Source organism: Cygnus olor, chromosome 17, assembly GCF_009769625.2.
Source record: "Cygnus olor isolate bCygOlo1 chromosome 17, bCygOlo1.pri.v2, whole genome shotgun sequence".
NCBI lineage: Eukaryota > Metazoa > Chordata > Aves > Anseriformes > Anatidae > Cygnus > Cygnus olor.
In genome coordinates this window covers 12,809,069-12,831,856 of record NC_049185.1, presented here as the reverse complement: position 1 = coordinate 12,831,856, position 22,788 = coordinate 12,809,069, and the positions used below count along the sequence as shown (strand labels likewise).

The window sequence follows — 22,788 nt, the reverse complement described above, 5'->3', positions numbered from 1 at the left end:
ACCAACAGTTCCAGGAGGCACAAGGAAATACTAAGGGACCACAGCAGCATCTTTTGGCTATGCTTTTTCTTACTGTTTTTAGCAATCCGCAGTGCAAGGCACAATGTCGTAGGCCCCCATCTTCTGCTGCTGTTCCTTCACCAGAGCAGGCTTTTAGCACAGGAGGAAACAGCCATTTACTTAGAATTCAGCTGTAACACACATTGAGCAGAGAGACATTCAAGCTGTTTAAAAATATACCTGCAGCGTACTCCACAACACTTAGCGGTAAGAAATTATCCTTCTAAATCTACAGACAGGAAGATAAGCCTTCCCATTTTGATGAGGAATGAGGCACGGGAGCTCAAGGAGACTTACTCACAGCCTCAGACCGTGGGGCTGATTGCAGGAGCTGGGAGTCCAGCCATCCCGTTACCACTCCGCTGACCCTTCTGCCCATCCTGCTCCCAGGCAAACCACAGGGCCAACCTCCAGCTCCGTACCCAGCTTTCTAGGCTGCGCTGTTGCTCACTCCTTTACTGGCAGAAGCCTTACCTGCTCAGAGTCTTTTACTTCTGGGACCTGTCTTTAATTATACCCTTTATTCGTACCCGTTCTTTTCCCCTCTCTCTCTCCCCTCAGTTCCACCCTACCCCTTATAATTCTGCTGATTTAATTCCCTAATCCATAAAAAAGGAAAAATAACAATTTTTTTTTTTTTCTCCCAGGGTAGCACACTGAAGTGGTTCATAAGAGGATCCCATGAGCACCCCATTAAATGCAAGGGAGGCATCAAAACTAACCAGCCAGGAGGAGACAAGCCGGTCATGGTTCCCCATCCTGGCAGCAGTGAGCCAGCACAGCTGCCTGTCAGACTGTGAAACTACTTTGGGACAGAGCACACACAACACTGAAAATAACCAGGGCACTTTATATCCAAACTTAAGTTACCAGAACACCTTATCTGACTACCAAGCCAGCAGTAAGCACCTTAAATTACCAGATTATTCTGCAGGCTGCTGTAATTACATTGCCCGTATTTATTTGTTTGCTGCTGTTATGTTACCCCCACTCCCAATCAGTGTCCTGCTAACACATCAAAACAACTTTGGTCGAAATCAAGTGAATCATTTTACACGTTACCAAATAAGACAACACCATAGAACGCACATTTTAAAAGACTATAAAATGGGAATTTATTTTAAATTTAAAAAACAAAATGAGATTAAGTTTCTTGATAAAAATTATTCACACAGCATTCATGTTGTGATTTTTTATTTTATTTTTGAAATGAAACCATTGTACATTGTACAAACCATAACTACCGATGGAATAAATAAGTGAAAAATTATACTGCTGTACAACACACACACACACAAATCATAAGATGGAAAACGATTAGGTATTGAAGAAAACAAAATTCTTTACACCTTCTAACAGGCCCTTAGATATAAAGAACATTCCAAAACATGACAATGTTTATGTATGAAGATAGCCACCCAAAACCAATATTTTATACTGCCTTGTTGATTTTTTTTTTTTATTTTTATTTTTTGTCGTTTTGTAAGTGCCAGCACTTTTTGGAATGTTTAACAACTACTTTCCCAAGCATAAAAATTCCAAGGAATAGTTCTGCTATAAAATGTTTGGCTGAGTAAATCGCTTATTCGGAAGGCCTTCCCACACGTTCCACAAACTCAGCTAATTTACTTGCTTGCTTCTAGTTTCTTTTTTTTTTCTTTTTTTTTTTTTTTTTTTTTTTGTAACTGAAGCTCCAACATTCAGCATTGTAGCAAGGAAGCACTTCTTGATATTTGCACTATTTCTAAAACATTAGCTGTATGAGAACTTTCAGTCATCTTGAAGAAAATTACATCTCTCCTTCTGCTCCACGTCTCAACGCTTTCAATAAACCCTTTTACAGTGAGTTCATAAAACAAGTTTCTGGTAGAGACAGGTCCAAGCCAAAAAAAAGCTGGATTTAGATCTGGTTTCAAACCTCGGGTTGGTTTGAATTCGATGTTCTGGTTTGGTCCCATCTGTACTTTCTGGCATTAAAATGTGTTTAATCACATCCGTTGGCCCATAAATGTTATCAGGCACTTCAAAAAAAGACTAATAACAGTCTTATACACTATTTTGGATTTCTTCATACCAGGTAATGTCAAAGTCTCTTTTCTTAGAGGCTGACAATAACAGGTCTAAGGAACCCAAATCTATCTGCTTGTTCAGTTGTCTGTTGTCACTAGAATCTCTGGTTAACAAAAAAAGTTCTGAATGTATCCTGTATAAGCTGTAAATAAAGCATTACTAGTTTAGAAATAAAGCCTCTAGGAATATGATTATGATGCCTTATCTTGTAAGCCACAGAACAATGAACAGTTCTGAGCAGAAGCCACAGGAGAGAAAAGGAAGTTTATAATTAAACCTGTTGATGTCAATAATGCCAATAAATGTTTCTATCTAATGAAAAATTTGAGGTATTTTTAGTGCTATTTATATATTTTATTTCTTCCTAAAGTACAGGAATTAGTTTCTAAACAAAAAGTCTATTTATTCCCTTGGAAACTTCTACAAAATTAAAATTAAAAACTTGCTGCGATGCACCTGATAGGGATTAGTAAAAATGACTACTTATCAAAGGTGGCATCAGATTTGTTTTGTTTTAGCATTAAAAATAACAAAAAAAGTTAGTAAATCAAAAATATTTTTTAAGTTTGAATCTTTCTAAATTTGCCCATTTAATATATCAATAGAACTTCTCACAAAATATCACTTAAATCTGAATGTAATATACATACAAATCAATCGTCATTGACCAGTTATCCACATTTTAGGCATACACACAATTCAAGAGAGAATTCTACCGTTTCATTGCATATATTGTGCAAACATAATTTTTGGCTCCTCATTTCCTTTTTTTTTTTTTTTTTTCAGAATGTTAATGGACTTCATGATCAGACCAGAAATCCCAAAAACTTATTAGGGAGCACACTGTTTTCATGAATGATTTGCAATCAAATTTTATTCAGTTAAAATCCAAAAAGTTTATTTCAACACAAAAGAAAAGTTCCGAAACTGAGTGTCATATGTTATTTGGAGTTTAATCCTACAAACATCCTATGGAAGGTCAGTATTGGCTCCCCAATCCTCCCTCCCTCTACACCCTCCCCCCACTTCCCCATTGTTTTTCATAATAAAGTGGTAATTGCAAACGCAATGCAGTAGTCTAAGTGCAAGCCATTTTCACTATTGGAGAATTCAGAAATAAATAAGCTTAATGAAGAGCTAATTATGAAAATGTATCAACTGGAAGCAATTTTTTCATTTAAAAAAGTATTTACAGTTCTTAGCTTACAAACTATATGCAACCATTTCCATAGCTGTGAGATCATATTTTAAATTACAAGCTCCACCTCTCACACACAAAGTGAAGAAAGACTAAGGGCCTGATCCAGCAACACGTGTGTGTGTACACGTGCCCATGCACGTGTGTGTATAAAGAGAATTAAAGTGAGAAATAAAGCGGTTCCCACCGATACCAAGTATTTATAACCGGGTGCTCATCCTGGAAGCACAAAGCCCACTGGAAGATCAGGCCCTTGTGACCTGACCTTTGCAGCGGTTCTGCACTTCTAAATGCCACTAATTTGAAGGGAGTTGCACATGCTTAGTGCTTTTCAATCAAGTTCAGCATAAGCACACTTTGACATAATTGGAAAAAAAAACAACATTTCTATCAATGATGCAAATACTATGGAAGAAAACAAGGCTTATTTACAAGACTTGCTCAAAGGAAAAAAAATAAATCCCAAATACAGTATTAACCTGGAACACAGAAGTAAACATCTTATAAAGGAACAGTACAATGAAATCCAGTTCAGTGAAAACCTCATATCAAAAAAGACCAATTGAAAGTAAATTCACTGTGCATCAATCCCTTTGATCCTGTTTATGTACATAGTGGAACTCTTCTGTAAAGCAAGTTGTACCCAGTACAGAGATCTGGACCTAATACGCAAGTATTTTAACTGTTGTGTTATAGTATATATTCAGATCTGGACTATAAATGGTAAACAGATCATGTTAACTTCTGATGAAGTTAAGTATTTAGAAGACCAAATTTACAGTTGCGAATGCCATGCATTCAATAAAAGATCTCCACTATAGCTGCTAAAATAATATATCAAGCTCCTTTTTCTCCTTGGACTCCAAGAGTGAAAATGGCTTCCTGATCTGTATTTATTAAAATTTAAGCACCAGGGATTTAAAAATTAAAAACAAAACAAAAACCCCAAACAAAAAAAAAGGAAAAGAAAAAGAAAAAGCCTTACTACACGGCATTATACAAACATAGGCCACTTTGCAAAGGAGACAGTTGCAAAACAACTTTTAAATTTAAAAGTTAGCACTGTTTTCAGAACACAAGGCACAAAACAAAAGCAGACATCACGCCAGAACAATGAACTTCACATGAAAGCTAATACCTGACCTGTACCATCCTTAAATATCTTACAATGTTAAATAGAGAAATGAAAAAAAAATACAGCAGCAACATAATTGTAATTTTGACTTTAGAAACAGTGCGTAGACCCCTCCTGAGTTGTTTACTCCAACCATTTCAGAGACAGTAACTTAAAAGTTCTCAATGTTTGTTTCACAGGAAAAAGTTTTCAGTGTCTGAGAAGTTAAACCTTTGTTAGGCTTTCTTGGATTTTTGCTTGGTAACTTGAAAAGTTAGGAGTTCTGTCCTCATCCAAGAGAAGATGCTTAAGTAAGGTTGTTCTATAATTAAGCCCACTGATGTACCTTACGTAAAAACTGACCAGAAAAATCTATAGTCTAAATCTCTTCAACGTTTTGTTGGGAAGCCTCTACTTTCATCTTTTTAGAAGGTGGCACTCCTTCAGAGTCCTTAATGGTGGTGGGGGGAAAGAAAAACAATCATGTTATCATTGCACTCAATTTCAGGTGCCATAAACATCAAACAAGAAGCAAGAACAAATTCCCTGGTGTGTCATTTGTGAAATAGAAAGCATCCCTGGAGACAAGAATAACGTGACCAAGTCAATTTGCTTCCGGAAAAATCACTCCTCTACTTACATCTTACTTCAGCTTCTTTACACTTGCATCATCTACTGACAAACAAAATTCTAGTTCCGGGCTAGAAGCCGCAGGGAATGTTCCAAGCACCAGCACGGCTATACCCGACTTCCCTCAGCTCCACACGTGAGCACAACCCACACCAAGTGCACATGAATTTGTTCCTGCTGTAGCAAAAGCAACCTCTACAGGACAGAACATGGAATGTTTTCAAAGAGCAAGGTGTGCACTGAAACAAGCCAACCACCCAAGAGGAAAACCAATGGTCTGAGCAGTGCTCTGAGCATTTCAGTATGAAGGGGACAATTAAAATGATAATTGCTTTCTCCCACCCACCTGGAATTTTTCAGTATTCTCGGTGAATAAACATCAGAACACTTTGCCCATGGAATCTACAAAAATTCCTGTTCCTACCCGCTGTATGGATTTACTTTTATAGAAAGCATTTTATGCCTGAAGGGTCCTCAAAGGCACTTTTCCAGTAGGTTATGTCCAAACCATTTATTAACATTAAACTTTAGTATTTTCTTACAAAACTAACACAGCCTGGTATAGGAACTTGAAAAGTAAACCAGACCAATCGAGTGTTACCCTTCCTATTACGTGAAATGCAAGAAGGCAATCAAATTAACCACACCACCAGATACATGTATGCATTTAATACTCTACATCTGATTTACTGACATCACCTTAGGAAATGAGCCTAAATACACTACTGGCCTCCTTACATTTGCTTTTTGGTAAAAATGCTCTTTTCCAAATTCCAAGTAATCGGGCTTTTGTGCATAAGGTTACCTGAGAGTTTTTAGATGCCTCTGTAATTATATCATTTTCTCCAGAGGACTGAATTTCTGCTTTCTCTGAACTATTCATGGAATTTTCCATTGAAGACTGAGAGTTCTGTTCATCGGAGGTATCTGAAATTTCAAGAAATTATTGTAAACACATGAGAGCATTCATAGGATGTTTTCTCACTAGCACCCCCCGATCATACAAATTTTGCCCACATGTAACCATTAATGATAACATAAATAATGGTACGAATATAATTAATTAAGCTTTAACTCCACGACCAAAACCGCTGGCTGCTGCCACTTGAGAAGATCTTTGCCTTCATGCTGCCGGCTGTGTACAATTGCTGGAATCAGTCCCTAGAGGGAGCTAAACTCACACACACCCTGTAACAGAACTGTGCAATGCCGTCAGCAAACAAGTTTCAACATAAACTTTGCAAAAGGGCTGAATGAACACAAGGACAATTTTAAACCAGAAGAGGCAGCTACAGAAAGGGCTGAATCGTGATAATTAATGACCCAAAAACTATGTAGCTAAGGCTATAGAGCAAAGTTATATTGCTGAATTTTGATTCAGATAATTAAAATGCACTTTTTTCCCTTGATACTACATTTAAGATAAAACTTAGAAATTCAGCTAGATATCTTAACCATTAAGGGTGTAGAATTTTCAAGTCTGGTGCATACTTGCGAAGAAGTCATCCAGCTTGTTACAGCTCTTACCTGCTTCCAACTTTTTTTGTTCTTTAAAACAAAAAGAAAACCCACACCTGTGCTTGCTCAAAAAGCAAGGCTTAGTGTAGTTAACATGAGAGAGATGTACAAGGTCATTAACCCGACCCTGTTGAACAATGTCACAGTTACATGGGTTCGATGAGATTAACAGTTCGGTGGATTATTTAATACATTTTTAAACACAGCATATTACCAACAGAGAGACCATGTCAATAAGGAGTGGTTTATGCCATGACTTCTCCCTTTTGTTTTACAGTAACCAACTCTGGAACTAATCCAGAGAACTCGGTATGATTTTCCTTGAATCTAAATTTAGTCAGGGGAGCTTGTGTGCTATGCAACAGCTTCACACAAACAGGTTCAGACAATATTAGACCTAGGAGTAAATCCTTACAATTTACTGTATCACAAATATGCTAGTTTAGATTTTCTCTGAAGGATATGGCATTCTAGTTTATTTCAATTTGGTGACGATTCATTTGTCAAAATTTAACCCCCCATGAACAACGACAACTTTCACATACTTCACCGTTCTAGTATTACCAAGATAAAAGCTCTAAATTTAAATTGGTTACTGGATCTACTGAGCTAAGAACGTAATCAGGAGGGCATAATTTAATTGCTTTGCTATGGGAAGAATTTTGCAAGCCAATAATTAGAATGGTGTTAAGGACATTTTATCTGTTATAATAGAATAAAGTCACTTATCTTTCAAAGAATATATATACTGAACATGTTTCAATTATCCAAATAGGATTCAAAGAATGTGGTTCAGAACAATCTCTTAACCCACATGTATTTTTCATCGGCGTACAACTGCAATACAATATTGTAGCTCTTTTAGAAAATGAAGACAGAATTCAGAACTAAGTTTTGAATAAGCAACTAACAAGGTTAAGAGAGAAAGAAAGCTTACATTATACTTTACACAATTAAAAAATAAATAAATAGATTGAAAAGTATCTCACCTCAATTTTACTTTCACACTAGGTAACAAACATTCCCAGACCTACAAAAGTAACTCTTTCCAGAGTTTGTGCGATTAAATGGAAACAGGCATTTCAAACATTACTTTGAAAGAAGAAATAATTTAAGACAGATTATGACAACAATAAACCAAGTATTTTGTTTGTTTCCTCTCTGAAATGACTTTGAATGTCAGTCTGACCTTTCCTGTTGTACGGAAGAATCACGGATAGGCAAGAGAGATTACGGCTCATTTTCACGTAAACGCTGAGAACTCAGAAGCCATTTATTTCAAACTGTTATTATTCAGTTCTTAAAATGTACAAGCAAATAAATGATATCACGATAAAGGATTGCATTTTTTGTTTGGCTTTAAGGATGGTCTTTCAGCTTACCTTCTGAACCAGGCTGCTCCTTTGCTTCTGTCTGAGGTTCATCAGACTTTACTTCAGTGCCATCTGCTTGTGTTGCCAAATTCTGTTCTGGTGCCGGACTTGAATTGCTACTGTTTTCTTGTTTTATTGGAGAAGCATCAGCTATTGAACTCTGGTTGCTATTGTCATCTGTTAACAAAAGTGTTTAGAACAAGAAAGTCCAATTTGAAAAGCTCTGAATAAAAAGCACGACTTAATTCTTCCTCTTTTTTTTCCCTTTTTTATTCCCTGATAACACAGGATATAGTCTAGCTTGTTGGAGTTGAAATCCAGTACTATTTACACTAACACTGTATCTTAGCTTATTCCACACCACCACCATCACAAGTTCTGCTTTTGCAGCCTATGCTGTAATCATAGGTTTTCTAGCAGTTACTAAAAACCAGAAAATTTCAAGAAAGGTGCTTTAAGTAACATTATACAATAAAACCAGGAGTGTTTTACTCAGATTACTTCCAAAGAACGTGGAATTTTATAATGCAAGTAACATAGAACAACTGAAGCAACAGTCTCATTTTATAGCCCACCTAATAAAGGGCCAATTAAACATTCATGCTACAGATATCCATCACCGCAAAGCTCTGATGAGCAGGTGGTTTTTGAAGCGTCTTGAAGGTCAAAAAAAAGTGCACGCTGCTATCAAGGTAAAATGTATCATCCAGTCCTAATACCAGTAGTACTTTAGCGATAGCTGTCCAGAATACTCACTAGCCTCAAGAAGCTTAATCATGAAAGCTTTCTGCAACACCGATCATGTCTTTGGACTTGACAAGAAACGTCCTGCTTGTACCCTCTTCTTTGTGAAAGCCAGTGACAGTGGTTTAAATATCTCAGCTAACACTTTACTGATAGCACTGGGGTGCAGCTTCCTGTAATCTTTAATCCAGTCTAACCGTCGGGAACTGAGACAGAAGCCCCTGATCCCTAAAGAAAACTAACCCAGCAAACATTATTAGTTAAATTATTAGCATGTAAGCTGATCTACCTCCCTCTGCATCTGTACAATCATTACATCCAAAGGACTTCAGAAATGCATAGCCAGTGATGGAATAGCCATCTCTTTTCAGAGTAGCCTGAAGATAAGATTAAGCTTATCACGAAATTGTACAGTATGGCTTAAAAACACAAATGATATATGATTAATAAAGCAAGTATTATATTCACTTCATGGATGGAGGAACAAGGCTTAAGAAAATTAAATGATCTGACCAAGGCAAAAGCTAAGAAGTTGGCAACACTGATGAAAAATTAATCCACTCTGTGAATATCCCACTCAATCCTAATTTAATCGCAAGATCGTTCTCATTGCAAACACTGCAAAAAATAACTAAGAGGCAATAAAAATGCAAATAAAGTTGAAATGAAAAAATTAAATCCTGCCAAAAAGTGACCCTCTCTTATCAGTTCAAATGGTGCTGCATTCTCAGCCACAATTGCTATCCAAACATATAGAAAGTAAAAAATTAGAGCTGTACAGGCGTCTCTGTAAAAAATACGACGCTGATATTCAACGGTCCACACTTTTTAAATTGATCTAATAGTGCCTGACTGGCAAGTAAAATGTTTTCTTAACCAGTTAATTTCATCAAATTGAGGTAGACGGGAGACAAAGCAGCACCACAGCTTGCTCTCTTGGCTCTTGCTGATTTTTTTTGACCTGACTCACCTATTCCATTAAACAAGTACAAAACCTGCACAAGTGACGGTAGGCGCCACTGAGGCTTTGGGAGTCTCCTGGTTCTTCAAGCAGCAAGCTTGACAGAGTTAGTTACTTCACCTAAGTAAGAGTATAGCATTTGGATAGTAGATATTCATATTTTTATTTTCACATCTAGGCCCGCCACGAATTTTTCGCCCCTCATACGCAGCCCAAATAAAAATGGCATTTAAACAACTGTCAGTACAGCCACAAAATAGAAGTGCAAGGTACCAAATTGGTGTCTGATGCCATTCTCACTTTGGCCTAATTATGCTGTCCATACATCCGAGCAAGGGAGAATTTGACACTGTTAGCTTCTACTTTCACAGCAGCATAATAGGGTAATTTGGGCTGACCTTCTCCCACTCACCATGCATGTCCATCATCCCTGGAGAGGAGCTGTTCTCCGGAGTGGTCACTTCAGAGCCACATTTTTCATCTTTGCCTTTTTTCTTATTCTTATTTTTCTGAAAAACAAAAAGGTACCACAAACAAGACCATCACCGTGAAAAAAAAAAAAAGTGTTTTAATATAAAGCCCTTTCCACTCATTACTTCTGGAAGCACCTCGCTTCATTTCAAGTGAAAAAACACCGAGGCGATAATCACTGATGTTGCCAATAACGCATTAGTCCCAGTAATCACAGAACTGCTCTTCTAATTGACACAAAACAACATTCTTCATGACACAAAGCACTAGCCAGAAGTTCTAGTAGCTGTTAGTACTTAAACATGTTTTTCATCATTAGGCCGCGGCACAATTTTTGGAACAAGCACAACAGTTCTCAGTACTACCTCTCATTCTGCAAGCCCAGAATCAGAGGCACGATGATTAAATGACTTGCTGAAACTGAGTCAGAGAACTTGGGAGGTGTTGGCTGCTAACTTTGTACTCAGTTCAATGAGCTACGAAAGCAAGGTCAAAAGAATCTCTGCCACAATGGGAAAAAAGAAGCACACTAATTAGTGGCAGGGATGGAGATTCACAAGCTACCCGATTTCTGCCTGCTTAACTCTGCTCACTCTATGTTTTATGTATATTAACACACTACTGCCTAACTCAGGATATTCTCCCCTTCGTGTCAGGAAGCTTGTACAATGCACCTAGGCAACAGGAATGCGTGCACAACAGAAATAATGTCAGATCCAGAATTTTTAAACTAAAGAGACAGCTTTTTACCTCTTTCTCAATGACCAATGCTGCAGAAACCTTCTCCTTCTCTATACCTAATGCTGTTTCTTCGTTAAAATTAGAAGATGGATTAAGAAAAATCAGATTGCCTAAAACAAAGAGCATAAACAAGACAGTCCTACAGGGGCAATAGGTCACAACGTGCTCAGGACCAAACAACAGTACGGACTGCACGCCTTAAAACAAAGGAAGAGACATTGGCATCCATCACGTGGAAAATCTGCGTCTGCTAAGGGATGCAGCATTTTCAATTAAGAGGTGACGTAATCAGTCTCAGAGGAGAAAGAGCCAGCTGCACTGCTTTTGGAGGACCCTGCGTGCCTGCTGAGAAGACGATTAAAAGCCTGACTCTAGGAAGAACGCTCAACAACCTCTCCATTTGGTTAGGACAATGTTCTCCAACAAGGAAGGCAATAAAACCAAGCACAGTCTAAAACTGCAGAAGAAATTCAACAAGTAGGATCTGGAAAGACATTTTCCTTTATCTCAAATAGATTATTAGGCTTTTTAAACCGTATTTTTACTTCAGAGAGAGCAAATGGAATGACCCAGATTTAATTCCCTAATACATGAAACAAAGGTGAAAGCACACGGGCTTCTCTATTGTTGCAAAATCAAAGTTCAGAGGGGATAATCTCTCCCAACTTTTCTTAAGGTAAAAGGACACTTTGGGCACAAAAGAAGTAACTGAACTATTTAAGCTGAAAGGTGTTTTGGTTGTTGTTGCTGTTTGTTTAACAAAGTGAGGTTCCACAACAGCCTTCCAAAACTAGTGGGAGGACAGAGCTTAATTCCAGTTCAAAGAAACGTCGAAGTGGCTTAGGAGCAACATGTGAGGAGGGAAGTAACCTAATCGGTGTTTGCTAAAGTCATAGATAATTTCCATTTGAAACATGAAGCAATAAAGAAGATCCCATTCTTCTATTCTAGTGAAAAGCAAGAATACTCCTTCACAAGAGGATTAAGTTGGATATAAAACGATGTCTGTAACAAAACTAAAGAGCCAAGATGACCTCTACCTAGTTGTTGGTTTGTCAATGTATGTACTTTATTATTGTAAGAACTTCCTGAGCAAAATACAAAAACCTTACGACATCAAACCTGCAGCTGCAGAACAGCCTCTACTTGTTACGAACAGAATGTGACCGCAGGACGCGAAAGGAACTGGTCTTGAATTGTCTCCAGTTCACCAAATATGAACCAAAACCTGAAGATTATGGCTCAAAAACCATACTTAAACTCTGCAAGTAGCGACAGCTATACAACGCCATTCTTTCTAACAAAGAACCTGACTTGAGGTACCAGGCACTTTAAAAGTCCATCCAGAAACTCAACAGAAATTCTACTTCAAAGTTCTGTTGTACCCACCACGCAAGTATAGCTTCACTGCTGGAAAATTATTTTTGGAAGCCATGAGCCTAAGTATTTCTCTTTCTCTCCCTCCAGCTTCCTCCCTACCCACCTCAATCCCCGCAATGTCTAATAAGCAATAAAATCAAGACCAAGCATTGGACAACTAGACAGAATGAACAAGTGTCTGTGAAGAAAACAGGGAAAGTTTCCAAGTTCACGAACGGTTATTTCATGGAGATGCTGCTCACGCTTTGGACGAGGACAAAAGGCAACTCTGACCGTCATAAAAAACTGCTACAGCCACAGGCACCAAAGAAACAGACTCAAGTAAAACAACACTAATCAAACATAGGTCTTGAATTTGGACTTTGAGTCAATTTTGTGACAAGATTGTAACACCGCCTTATCTGAGAACCATCATTTTATACATTTATCAACATAGTAGTTTTCTTTCAAACAGGTCTGAACTCGTATTTCAAATAAAGTAAAGCCACAAGACAGCCCAAGGAAAGGGCACCAAACTTAGGATGCGTATCCTTTTGTACTGATAATTAACTGTGGTACCATGAATTAGTTTTCTCTCTATAACAATATCTCAATTTATAAAGTGAGAGTAATGCTGGTATTGAAAAACAATTCATAAGTCCTATCTACTTTGATTTTTACACTTGTTATTTTTATGACACGTGATTATGACAAATGAACAGTGCACTCCAGAGTATAAACATGATGCATACACCAAACAACAAAAAACAAACATTACAATAGAAGCACATGAGCTGTACTGCTTGGGCTGGTTATCTTAATGCAAGAGGTCTCAGTTCCATGGGAGTTTCCTACCCTTACTTCAAGGTTTTGCACCTATTTTTCAGCAAAACAACAGTGATGCACAGATAGAATACATTCTCTGTGCAGTTCCAAAGCAGCTTTCCTTTAAAGCATCAGGCAGAAAGAGAGGAAGCATAATTGATGTCTTGCTTCCATCCCCACCTCTATTGATGATCATGTTGGAGAAAGATTTCAAAACAGTTTCGAGTCGAATATGTAACAGTTATCTGAGAATCGATCCAAGCTGACTCCAGAAGACTGCCACCTGCTGAACCACCACCATCACTTTTTGTGGAGATCAACATTTTCTCTACAGCTCTTCTGTCCAAGTGCTTGTGAGACCAACACCAGTCTTAGCTTAGAGGCTCAAAGAGCTGAGAGCATATTTTGTTCAGCTTTCCCTGAATGCAAGTCTCTACATCTTGAGAAACGCAAGGTATCTGCAGGATACTTACATCATCGACTTTAGGCTCTGTTACTGGTACCCATTTGTAAATCCTTAGGGATGTGTCGCCAACTGTCACCCACTTCTTCTCCCTACAAAATTATAATGCAGGAGAAGTTAAAGTTAAAATTCGTATTCAAAATAAAGTAATCTACTATTGTAAGTTGTCAAGGATTTAAATAGGCTATTAAGTAGGATGAGCTCTATTACATCGTCTTAGCACTGCATTGTGCAAATTGTTCTTTGCATTTCAAAAATTTGTTAGAGCGCTGCTAACCTCCAGATTTCTGAGGGCTGTTACGTGACTAGGTGAGTAACTGCAGTAGCAGTAATAAGATCAGGATTAACAATACCGTTAAGAAGAATAGCTATTGCAAATGTAGATTTAATGCCTACAATTTTCACTTAAGTTTCCAGAGAGCAAAAGAAGTTTTAAACAGACCAGTGTGTTTTGATTGTCGTGAAGCTGTTTAATGGTATTAGAAATCCAAATGCATTTTGACCATCTGAGGTTTATTTCTGGGTAGAAATTTGCTGCTAGCAATTTAACATTCACTCAACACTCCTGTCAGACAACTCTGGAATTCTTGCCTGAGAACCAACAGCCCTACAGGTACCGATCTGTGCTGTGAGGCACAATTCAGACTCAGGAAAGCCTGGCTCTCTTGGACAGGGGAGGCTGAGGACGCTATTAGAGGGAAAAAGCAGAACCTACAGCACTCTGTGCAGACCCCTGCCAGCCAGGCACGAAGTCATGACAGTGACAAACGTGAAGGAAATCTGGCTGGAGGGTGTCACTACATTAGGGAGTCACACAGACACCGAGTGCAGAGATGGAAAGGACGCTGAACACTGAGTTAAGGGATGAATTCCTTGAGGTCTTTACATGAGAACATTAAAGGAAGGTCCAGAATGCCAGAGAAATTTCATCACATTTCTGAGATCAGTTTTCAGGTCACAGATCACCACTACTGGTTCCTGGGTTTGCGATCTAGCTCTGCAAATGGATCGATTGAAAGTTAACAACAAAGACCAATTCCATTAAAAATTCAGGAACATCTGAAATTAATTTGGCATGAGATCTCAAGCATTTTTGTTATTTCGTTGTTAAAAACACATTTAAATAATAGATTTGGAATCCAGTTACAGATTAAAAAATAATGTTCTTTGCAGGATGGGAGAAGCTGCATGTGACTCCGAATACATGTGATAGCTCGGTTTTTAGAAAGGGCTCCCAGAATCAAAAGCAGCCACATTGTACAAATGCCACAAACATCCTCTGTGCTATTTGTTTTAGCTCCTAAAGCCAATCTTATTTGTTTTCCTATTAGAGGAGACACCTTCCTGTTTTAAAAAAGAGAGAGAAAGAGAGAAGCTATATATGGCAATTTATAAGTTTTGGATCTGTCCACGAGGATATTTTAATTTAAGTGCAAGACTACTTCAGATTCTTTCCTTTCCCACTGCTCTACTGGAGCACAGTTTTCCCTCTGTGTGTTTAGATGCATCCATTTATGTACACTAGATGGCTAAAATATGTCAAGAAACAATTTTATGCTAATTTGGAGCTCTAATACTAGGCCTGATAAAAATGACAGTGGAGATGAGCATGTCGATAATGAGAGCATACTTAATTGTGAGGAGATGATCATGACATAACTTTTTCTGGTTTTTTTTTTTTTTTTTTTTTTTTTTTTTTTTTTTTTTTTTTTTTAAGGATACAAGACAAACTAAACTTATTTCTAGTTAGGAAAACCTTTGAAATTATGGAAATAAAACCAGCTGGGGTTTTGTTTTGGGTGTGGGGGAGGAGGTGAACAAATGTTTAAAAAAAATCAAGATTTTAGCCTTTTCCTACAGCAAAATATTACTTAGAGATGCTGCACTGGAAAACCAAAAGTTCAAGATACCTGTTAGCATCTCAAAGCAGCCTCACACAGCATCTTCACTGGACAGACTGTAGAACACAGGAGGAAACCTATATTAGTAACTTTTTCCTTCTATTATTAAAGTTAGCCCTGACATTTTAATCTTTTGAGCTTCTTAAGTACCACTTTAAGTTCTGACAACCTTCAGCTATAGGGATTTTTTTCTGAATTCAATACACAGTAATTCAGACAACAATGGGAATAAGGATACTCCGTGACGGAAGTACACCACCATCCCAGTCCTGCAAACACAGTTAAAAAGAAAACCCAACACCAAACTGCTGTTATTCACGTATTTCACATGTGTAAGCATTTGCAGCATGGACGGTTTAAGACCATAAAAGTATTCATAAGAAAAAAAACGACAAGCTCCCTAAAACGTAATAAAATCATCGGCAGCACAAACAGAAACCTGTTAACAAAGAAACGTAATGACTCTCAGACATTTAAGTTCAACAGGGTAAACTCACTTCCGAATTTAAAATGGGTATTGCAAATAAAGCTCAGGGTATTATCTGCAGAATTTACTGTCTTTCCATTAAAAACACCAACACCAAACCCCCAAACCAGTTCTACTCCAAACCCCCCAGTTTTTGGTGCAAAGTCACCAAGCCCAGCTGCTGAACATGTTTTTTTATTCATTTAGAGCTGACAATTTACTCAAGCTGCCTGTAACACAAGGTTTGCTAAGTGGTGCCCAAACTACAAAATACTCTCGCTGGCCGATAGCCAGAGTGGGCGTGAGAATTTGTGAGATCTCGTGCCCATTCTGTTGCAAAACCCCAATTTCTGCCCATTTTCCTGGCTGCAGAACAGACCTGCTGTTGAACCCACGGATCTGGAGATGCTGACCAGAACTGCTCCGCCGGTGACTCCAGGCCACCTTTGTCAAGAAATCGCTGGGCAAGAATTTGTTCTGCAGGACCCCGCTACACAGCTTGGTCTCTGTGTCGATGGGTGGACTGGAAAAAGTGGAAGACCACCATCAGCCTGACAGCTCATCAGGCTGAAAATGTGGCAATGATCAATTTTACTTGTCTACCTAACTCCATAGCTTTAAAAAAAATAAATAATCATCATCATTTTTTGCGGTTCTAAACCTGTCCTATTCCTCCATGCATGGCCCAAGCATAACACCAATGGAAATGGCAGAACTTAAAATATATACAATAATTTTCTTTGCTTTAATCTTCCACGCTGAAAAGCATCTTAAATATTTTAGTTACAGGCAATTCAGAAGCTAGTCAAGGAAACAGAAACAAACCCTTACACGTATCTGAAATTGTGTTACAGCATTTTAAAATTCTGAACCGTATCTGCACAGCATTTTAAGGACAGCCAAGGATACGTAGGGTAGCCATTAACATCAACACTTCTTTAGTGGTTATGCCTGAGGCATACTAATATCCCAGAAGTTATATAATTATATACTCGATTCCCCGTTTCAAATAGCCCAAGACTCTTGGACGTATTTATATTTTGTGTGTTAACACTAAAGCTCCGAAGATGCATACCAAATTCCACGTATAAAAGTAATATACTGGTGAGCAAACACAGCAGTGTATATTACACTTATACATAAAGTGTCAAGGCAGCTTTTGCAGCAGCAACGAGTGCTAGAAACATTTGATGGCACGGAAACAGAAAGCCTTTACTGCCAATACATCGTCATTCAAGGAAAGGCTTTCACACACGTGTTTGGCTTTTTACCACGACTACCATTGAGCAAAGTGATGTGTATTTACACGAGGATTTGCTCCCACATACCCCATCTTCTGTTGATGATCACGAAGTGACGTCATAATGCTGAATTTATCACATCACACTCACTTGCATTGCAACAGAGTTTGGTGAAAATCACAGAATTATGACCTCCCTGTGGGATCAAGCAAAGGAGAGAGGGGGATGGGAAAGAAAATGCCATTATTATACACACAAAGTGCTGTCAGATGCACAAATAAAGATGTTTCTGAAATGGAGGCTGGCTTTTCAGAGCACGCCTAGTGCTATGCAGATGTTTGTCTAGTGACTAACGTGAGGTAGCCCCAGTACACGTGGTGTTTCTTGACCACGCTGCAAATACAGTGAAATAGGACGTAGCACGACTGGACAAAGGCCGCCCTCTGTCTAAGGTCATCTCAGTATGCTGCAGTAGGAGAGTCTCCTTCAACTTACACATGCCAGCAGGTTTTTAACCACGTTCTGCTGGGCTCCACGTCGCCACACGCAGCTCTTCTTACGGTCATGAGAAACGCGGTTTGCAAACGACAGAACTCTCCCTTTTACATACGTCCAACTCCCGCTGAAGTCAGAGAGCACGCTCTGGCTCAACCAGAAGTAACCATGAGCCAGAAAATCCATATTGTAATTCATCCATGGTAACTGCTTGGACCGCCACAGCACTCTAAGACGGCTCCCTCACACACTGGGTGGTTTTAGTTCAGCTGCCCCTCGGCCTAACTCGAGGGGCACAGGGCAGCAGCAGGCAGGCAGCCTTTTCCAGAGGCATCACGTTAAGAAGTTCTACCTCCTAACTACTTTTCGGAGTGAAAATCTCTTTCAAGAAGGAAGCGAGGGCAGCAAAATCTGCAGCAGCTCAATCTCAGAGCATTACATACCATATAAAACTATTTTAGCGAGCCCGAGTGGAGACAAGAACAGAGAAGCTACAGCAGCAGCACCGACAAGTTCCGCTGACTGGTGGCAGCGAGATCCCAGGCACGCTACCGGGCAGCACCATCTCACTGCCCGTGGTTATTGTGCTCGGCACCTTTTACACCACACGCTTTGCTTTAAGCTTCAGCCCAAGCCATGCCTGGCTCCACAGCCAGCGCTCTGCCGTAATAAACACAGAGCGCTTCAACTGCTGTCAGAAGCGATCCACGCTCACCTCTTCTTTATGAGGTATTACCACAATCCCTAGATTACAGCTTGGATAAATAGGTCCAAAAAAGGCCAAATGACTTACACAAAGGTTCTGCAACTCAACGACAAGCCACCACAAGGAGATTTCCTCGTTCCTGGGCAGGGTACCTACCCCCAGCAGCCACACCATGCCTCCGTCCTGAAATGTTTGCACAGTTGTCCGAAGGTTCAGCAGTGCTGGTTACCCATGCACGTTATTCCACTGCCTCCCAAGACGACCTGCTACTTATGCTTGCTGGCTACCCATTACTTTTCTTTTAGTAAATAACTGCATTTTCTTTCACTTAAATCCAGCCTTGTAAGACAAGAGTGTTTCCGCTACTTTCTAATGCTGGTTGAGGACACCGTACTTTTTTCCTCTCTCTTGTTGAGAACCCACTTAGAACTACACATCTCTGTCCATCTTTAAGACAAAAAATAACCCTGTACCTTTTTCAACTCATTCCAGTAAATTTAACTCCTTTTGTTTAACTAGATGGAAAGAAAAATAAGTAATAAGTATGGTTAAAAAAAAGTTTAAATGCCCTCTTTAGGCCTGAAAATCCAACATTTCTGCCACATAAATACAACACGACCATGTATTCTGTAAGACACGTGTCTTAGTGTTGTCTAAATTAGAAGCTCATTCACAGGAGTGGTTTAAACAAAGGAGATAGGGCCACATTAATCTCAAGATAACAGCCTAACAACTTCACTGTTTACTACTATAAGCCAAGTTCCAGCAATAGCAGAAGCGCTCGGCGCTCTACAAACACACGGGAAGATAGGGCACCTGCACCAAAGGGCTCGCTGTCTAACAATACGTATTTTCCAAGGAACAGAGCCTGTGCTGATGGAAAGCGACTTGCCATGGGCACACGAACAGCTGGGGCAACAGAGGCACATAGTAACCTGCACAGCGGGGCTGCTGCACCCTTCACTTGCGGATTACCTTATGGTAATCCTTATGGCTGGATCCACCATCAGTTCAGAAGTTTATGGTAAGCACTGTCTGCCTCTCTCCTCGTCTCCGGTACTGAAAACTCTCGGTGCACAGGTCTCAGAAAACCCTGTCCTATGAAGTGTTGCATGCAAGGTGTTTCAATCTTCAGTGGCTGCATTTCCACAGAAGAGCTGTGGATGGCAACAAATTGCTCCTATTATGCAAATGAAACTGCACACTTGAAATTGCCTATGTGGCTCCTCTGAAGATGCAGGAATTGCTAGTGTGTAAAGTTCAATTTCACAAGTCTTCTCAAAACATTTAAACCACAAAACACAGAATCTCTCTTGCTAATTTTCCACTGTACTTGACTGCAGGTGGTGGTGGGTAATCATGAGATTCACCATCAAATTATGATTCCTTTAAAAGTAAGAAAAATGGTTTATGTAAATACTTGTGAGAGGCACGCACAAGAAGCCACAGGATACTTCTGACAGTGATCTGAAGAAACGTTGCATGATTCTGTACAGTAACCCTTTAAAGCAAGCTGTCTCTCATGAGGGTTAAAGTGTACAAAATCTATTTATACCACAAGATTTGTTTTAAAGAGGAAGCCATAGCAACTGACATGATGGCAGACAGCTCTTGCCAAGGGAAAAAAAAAATCTAGATGTTTTGTTGAATGGCCAAGCTTCTGCCTCTCCTCCTCCCTGAAATCCACAAACTAGGACTCAAAGGAAGCACGCTGCGCTCATGAATGAAATACCTACAGACAAAACACTACAGTCCCACACATCCAGCAGAAAGACTCTCTGATCAAAAGTACTGTCACATCACCGCACATCGTTCCGATCCTTCAGAGCTGGCCCACTAGGCAGCAAACAGCACTTAAAAACGCCAGCTGAGCGGAAGAGAGTTCCTGAAAGCAACCGAACTGCGATGCCCGGGCTGCTCCAGCTCCTTCCTCAGCGGGTGGATTCTCCGAGATCCCCATCCCGTGCCCCGCATTACTGGACACAAATCCTGCTTCTTCGTCCAGCTCCAGCCAACCGGCCCACTCGTGTGCTCAGGGCCGTTTAAAAGGCAACAGCCCGTTTCGCTGGAGTAGCAGGCACGTTTATTTCCCTATTTTGCCTTTCTTTCAATGAAACCAAAGAGTCAGCTGCGCATCCTAACAGAGGTGCCCCCTTATTTCATCAGGTTGGAAACAAAACAAGGTTATGCAGATTAATACCAACCCAGGGCATTTTCCGTGGATTTCAAACGTTTGAAAATACTTTAAGATTACGGAACAGAGAGTCAACTTGTTGGAAGAGAGACTCTCTGGAGTCACCCTGGCACTGCTCCCCAGCCCACCCAAAGCACCGGCCTGACCGTGCAGAGCTGACAGCAGCTGCTTCGCTGTGCCGCCGAAATACCTCGCGTCGCTTTTCAGAATGCAAGCGGAAAAAGACAAAAGCAGAAAATGCCCAAACACGCTGAGGTCCTGACAAAAGGGACCCGTTCCACCGGGGGGGGACCCAGCCTTTAATTATACCGTTTCACCACAAATTCAGGCGGCAGTCCCGTTCGCCCTCTCCGGTCCCGCTCCGGTTTTGTGCGCGCAAACCTCGGAGCCTTGAGGGGCTGGGAGAGGAGTAGGAAATTCAAGAGAAGCCGTTCGAGTTGTACCGTGGTGTTTTTTTTTTAAAGAAAGAGGCTCCTTCAAGCGGTACCCCGGCCTCGGAGCCCCCCCCGGGGTCGCTCCTCAGGGCCCCGTGAGGGGGGCGGCGGGCGAGGGGCGGCGGGGAGGGGACCGGGGGCGGCGAGAAGGGGACCGAGGGCTGTGAGGAGAGGACCGAGGGCGGTGAGGAAGGCCGGGGGGCGGCGAGGAGGGCCGGGGGCCGCACAATGGAGCCGCCGCAGCCCTCAGCCGCCGCCGCCGCCTTCCTGTGAGCGGCTCCGCGAAATGGCTTCTGGGCGCCGCCGGCTCCCCGCCCCCCGCGGCCGCCCGGCGGGCTCCGGGCGCCGTGAGGGGAGGGAGCGGGGAGGGGGGGGGGGGGTGTTGGGGTGTTTTTTGGGGGGACCCGAGGGAGGTTTTGGGGTGCCGGGGAGGAGGAGGAGGGCGGCGCGGGGTCCCGCCGCGGCGCGTCCCGCTCACCATTTGCGCACTTTCTCGATGGCCGCCATCACCCGCTTGATATCATCCTTCGCCCGGCTCCGGGTCTCGGCCCGCACCGAGCGGCCCGACATGCTGCTGGGGGGCAGGGGAGGGAGGGGAGGGGAAGGGCTGCCTCAGCGGCGGGGAATGCGGCGCGGCGTCCGTCCGTCCGTCCCTCCGTCCGTCCGTCCGCCCTCCCGCACGCACAATGCTCCCTCGGCTCGGCGCCGCTCGGCTCGGCTCGGCTCCGCTCGGCTCCGCCCGCCAACGGGGCCCGCGCACTGCGCATGCGCGCCCCGAGCCGCTGCCGCCGCCGCCGCCATCCACGCCGATCGCCGCCGGGGACAGCCCGCGCGGGGCGGCGCTGTGAGGGGGCTCCGTGAGGGGCCGGCGGAGAGTTGGGGAACGGCTCGGATGCGATCCGGTCCACTCCGATCGGATCGGATCCCTCCCCGCCTGCCTGGCCCCCGCGGCTCGCCCCAGCGCTGAGGGGATCGGCGCCGCCGCCTCCCCTCAGGCTCCCCCCGGGTGCAGCCGCCCCCCGTGAGGCGGCCGCTCCGTGACTGAGCCCGGAGCGCCCCCGGCCCGCAGGGTCCTCCCTCAGGCAGTGGCTGTGAGGTTTCTGAGCTGCCTGAAATAATTGCTGTGGAATGAAGCTGGTTAAAAGTAGAGGGTCAGATCCGACCCGTCCATGGGCATACACAAACACATCAGTAAATGGACAGTTACATGCGCACCCGGTGTGGGACTTGGTTAACTCACCCCCAGCGCACACCTTTGTGCTAATTGCACAGCCACGGATACTTGCAGAGTGCGTAACAGCAATCTCTTGTTTAACAAACATTGCCAGTGAGAGGAACGCTTCTCGAGGCCCTACATTATTATTCAAATTGATGCTGAGGATGATGTAAAGAAGGAAGCGTGTTCAACAGCACTTCACTGATCTTTCTACAGCAACTTATACCAGCCTCATTATGCTGTTTATACAAACACTATAAGATGCTGTCCCATTGGTATTGCACTTCTAATCGGAGCTACTACTTTCAGAAAGGAAACCAAAGTTTCAAAGGCCAAAAGGGAAACCTGGTTTCAATGTGTATCACAGCGTTCCTTGCATCACCAAAGTCTGGTGGTTTTGTTTGTGTAATTACAAACCCAGTCTAGCCTGTCCAAGCATTCTGTACAGGACATTTATCAACGTATATAATCAATACAATACTTTTATATTGCTATTTTGCTGTCTGTTTATTTTACAAATAAATACCCTCTTAACATAATGGAAATAGACTACATCTAGCATAAACCCACCCTGAAATAAGTTCTAGGAAGGCTCTAGCCAAGGATAG

At 41.5% G+C, this 22,788-nt stretch overlaps 1 protein-coding gene across 4 annotated transcripts; it reads right to left on the bottom strand.

Annotated features, from left to right (window-relative positions):
- Positions 1-1,237: 1,237 nt before the first annotated feature.
- BCL7A (BAF chromatin remodeling complex subunit BCL7A) lies at positions 1,238-21,718 on the bottom strand. Of its 4 annotated transcripts, none has more exons than XM_040577447.1 (6): positions 21,443-21,718; positions 13,538-13,619; positions 10,081-10,177; positions 7,973-8,140; positions 5,878-5,999; positions 1,238-4,893 (listed from the first exon to the last, which is right to left on the bottom strand). In XM_040577447.1, the coding sequence occupies exons 1-6, from the start codon at positions 21,532-21,534 to the stop codon at positions 4,822-4,824; spliced, it is 633 nt and encodes a 210-aa protein (XP_040433381.1). In that variant the 5' UTR covers positions 21,535-21,718; the 3' UTR covers positions 1,238-4,821. The 4 variants fall into 4 exon arrangements, with proteins under 4 accessions (XP_040433381.1, XP_040433383.1, XP_040433380.1 ...); XM_040577449.1 differs by lacking the exon at positions 21,443-21,718 and adding an exon at positions 17,223-19,787; XM_040577446.1 differs by having other exon boundaries at positions 4,661-5,999; positions 21,443-21,701.
- Between the last annotated feature and the right edge of the window lie 1,070 nt (positions 21,719-22,788).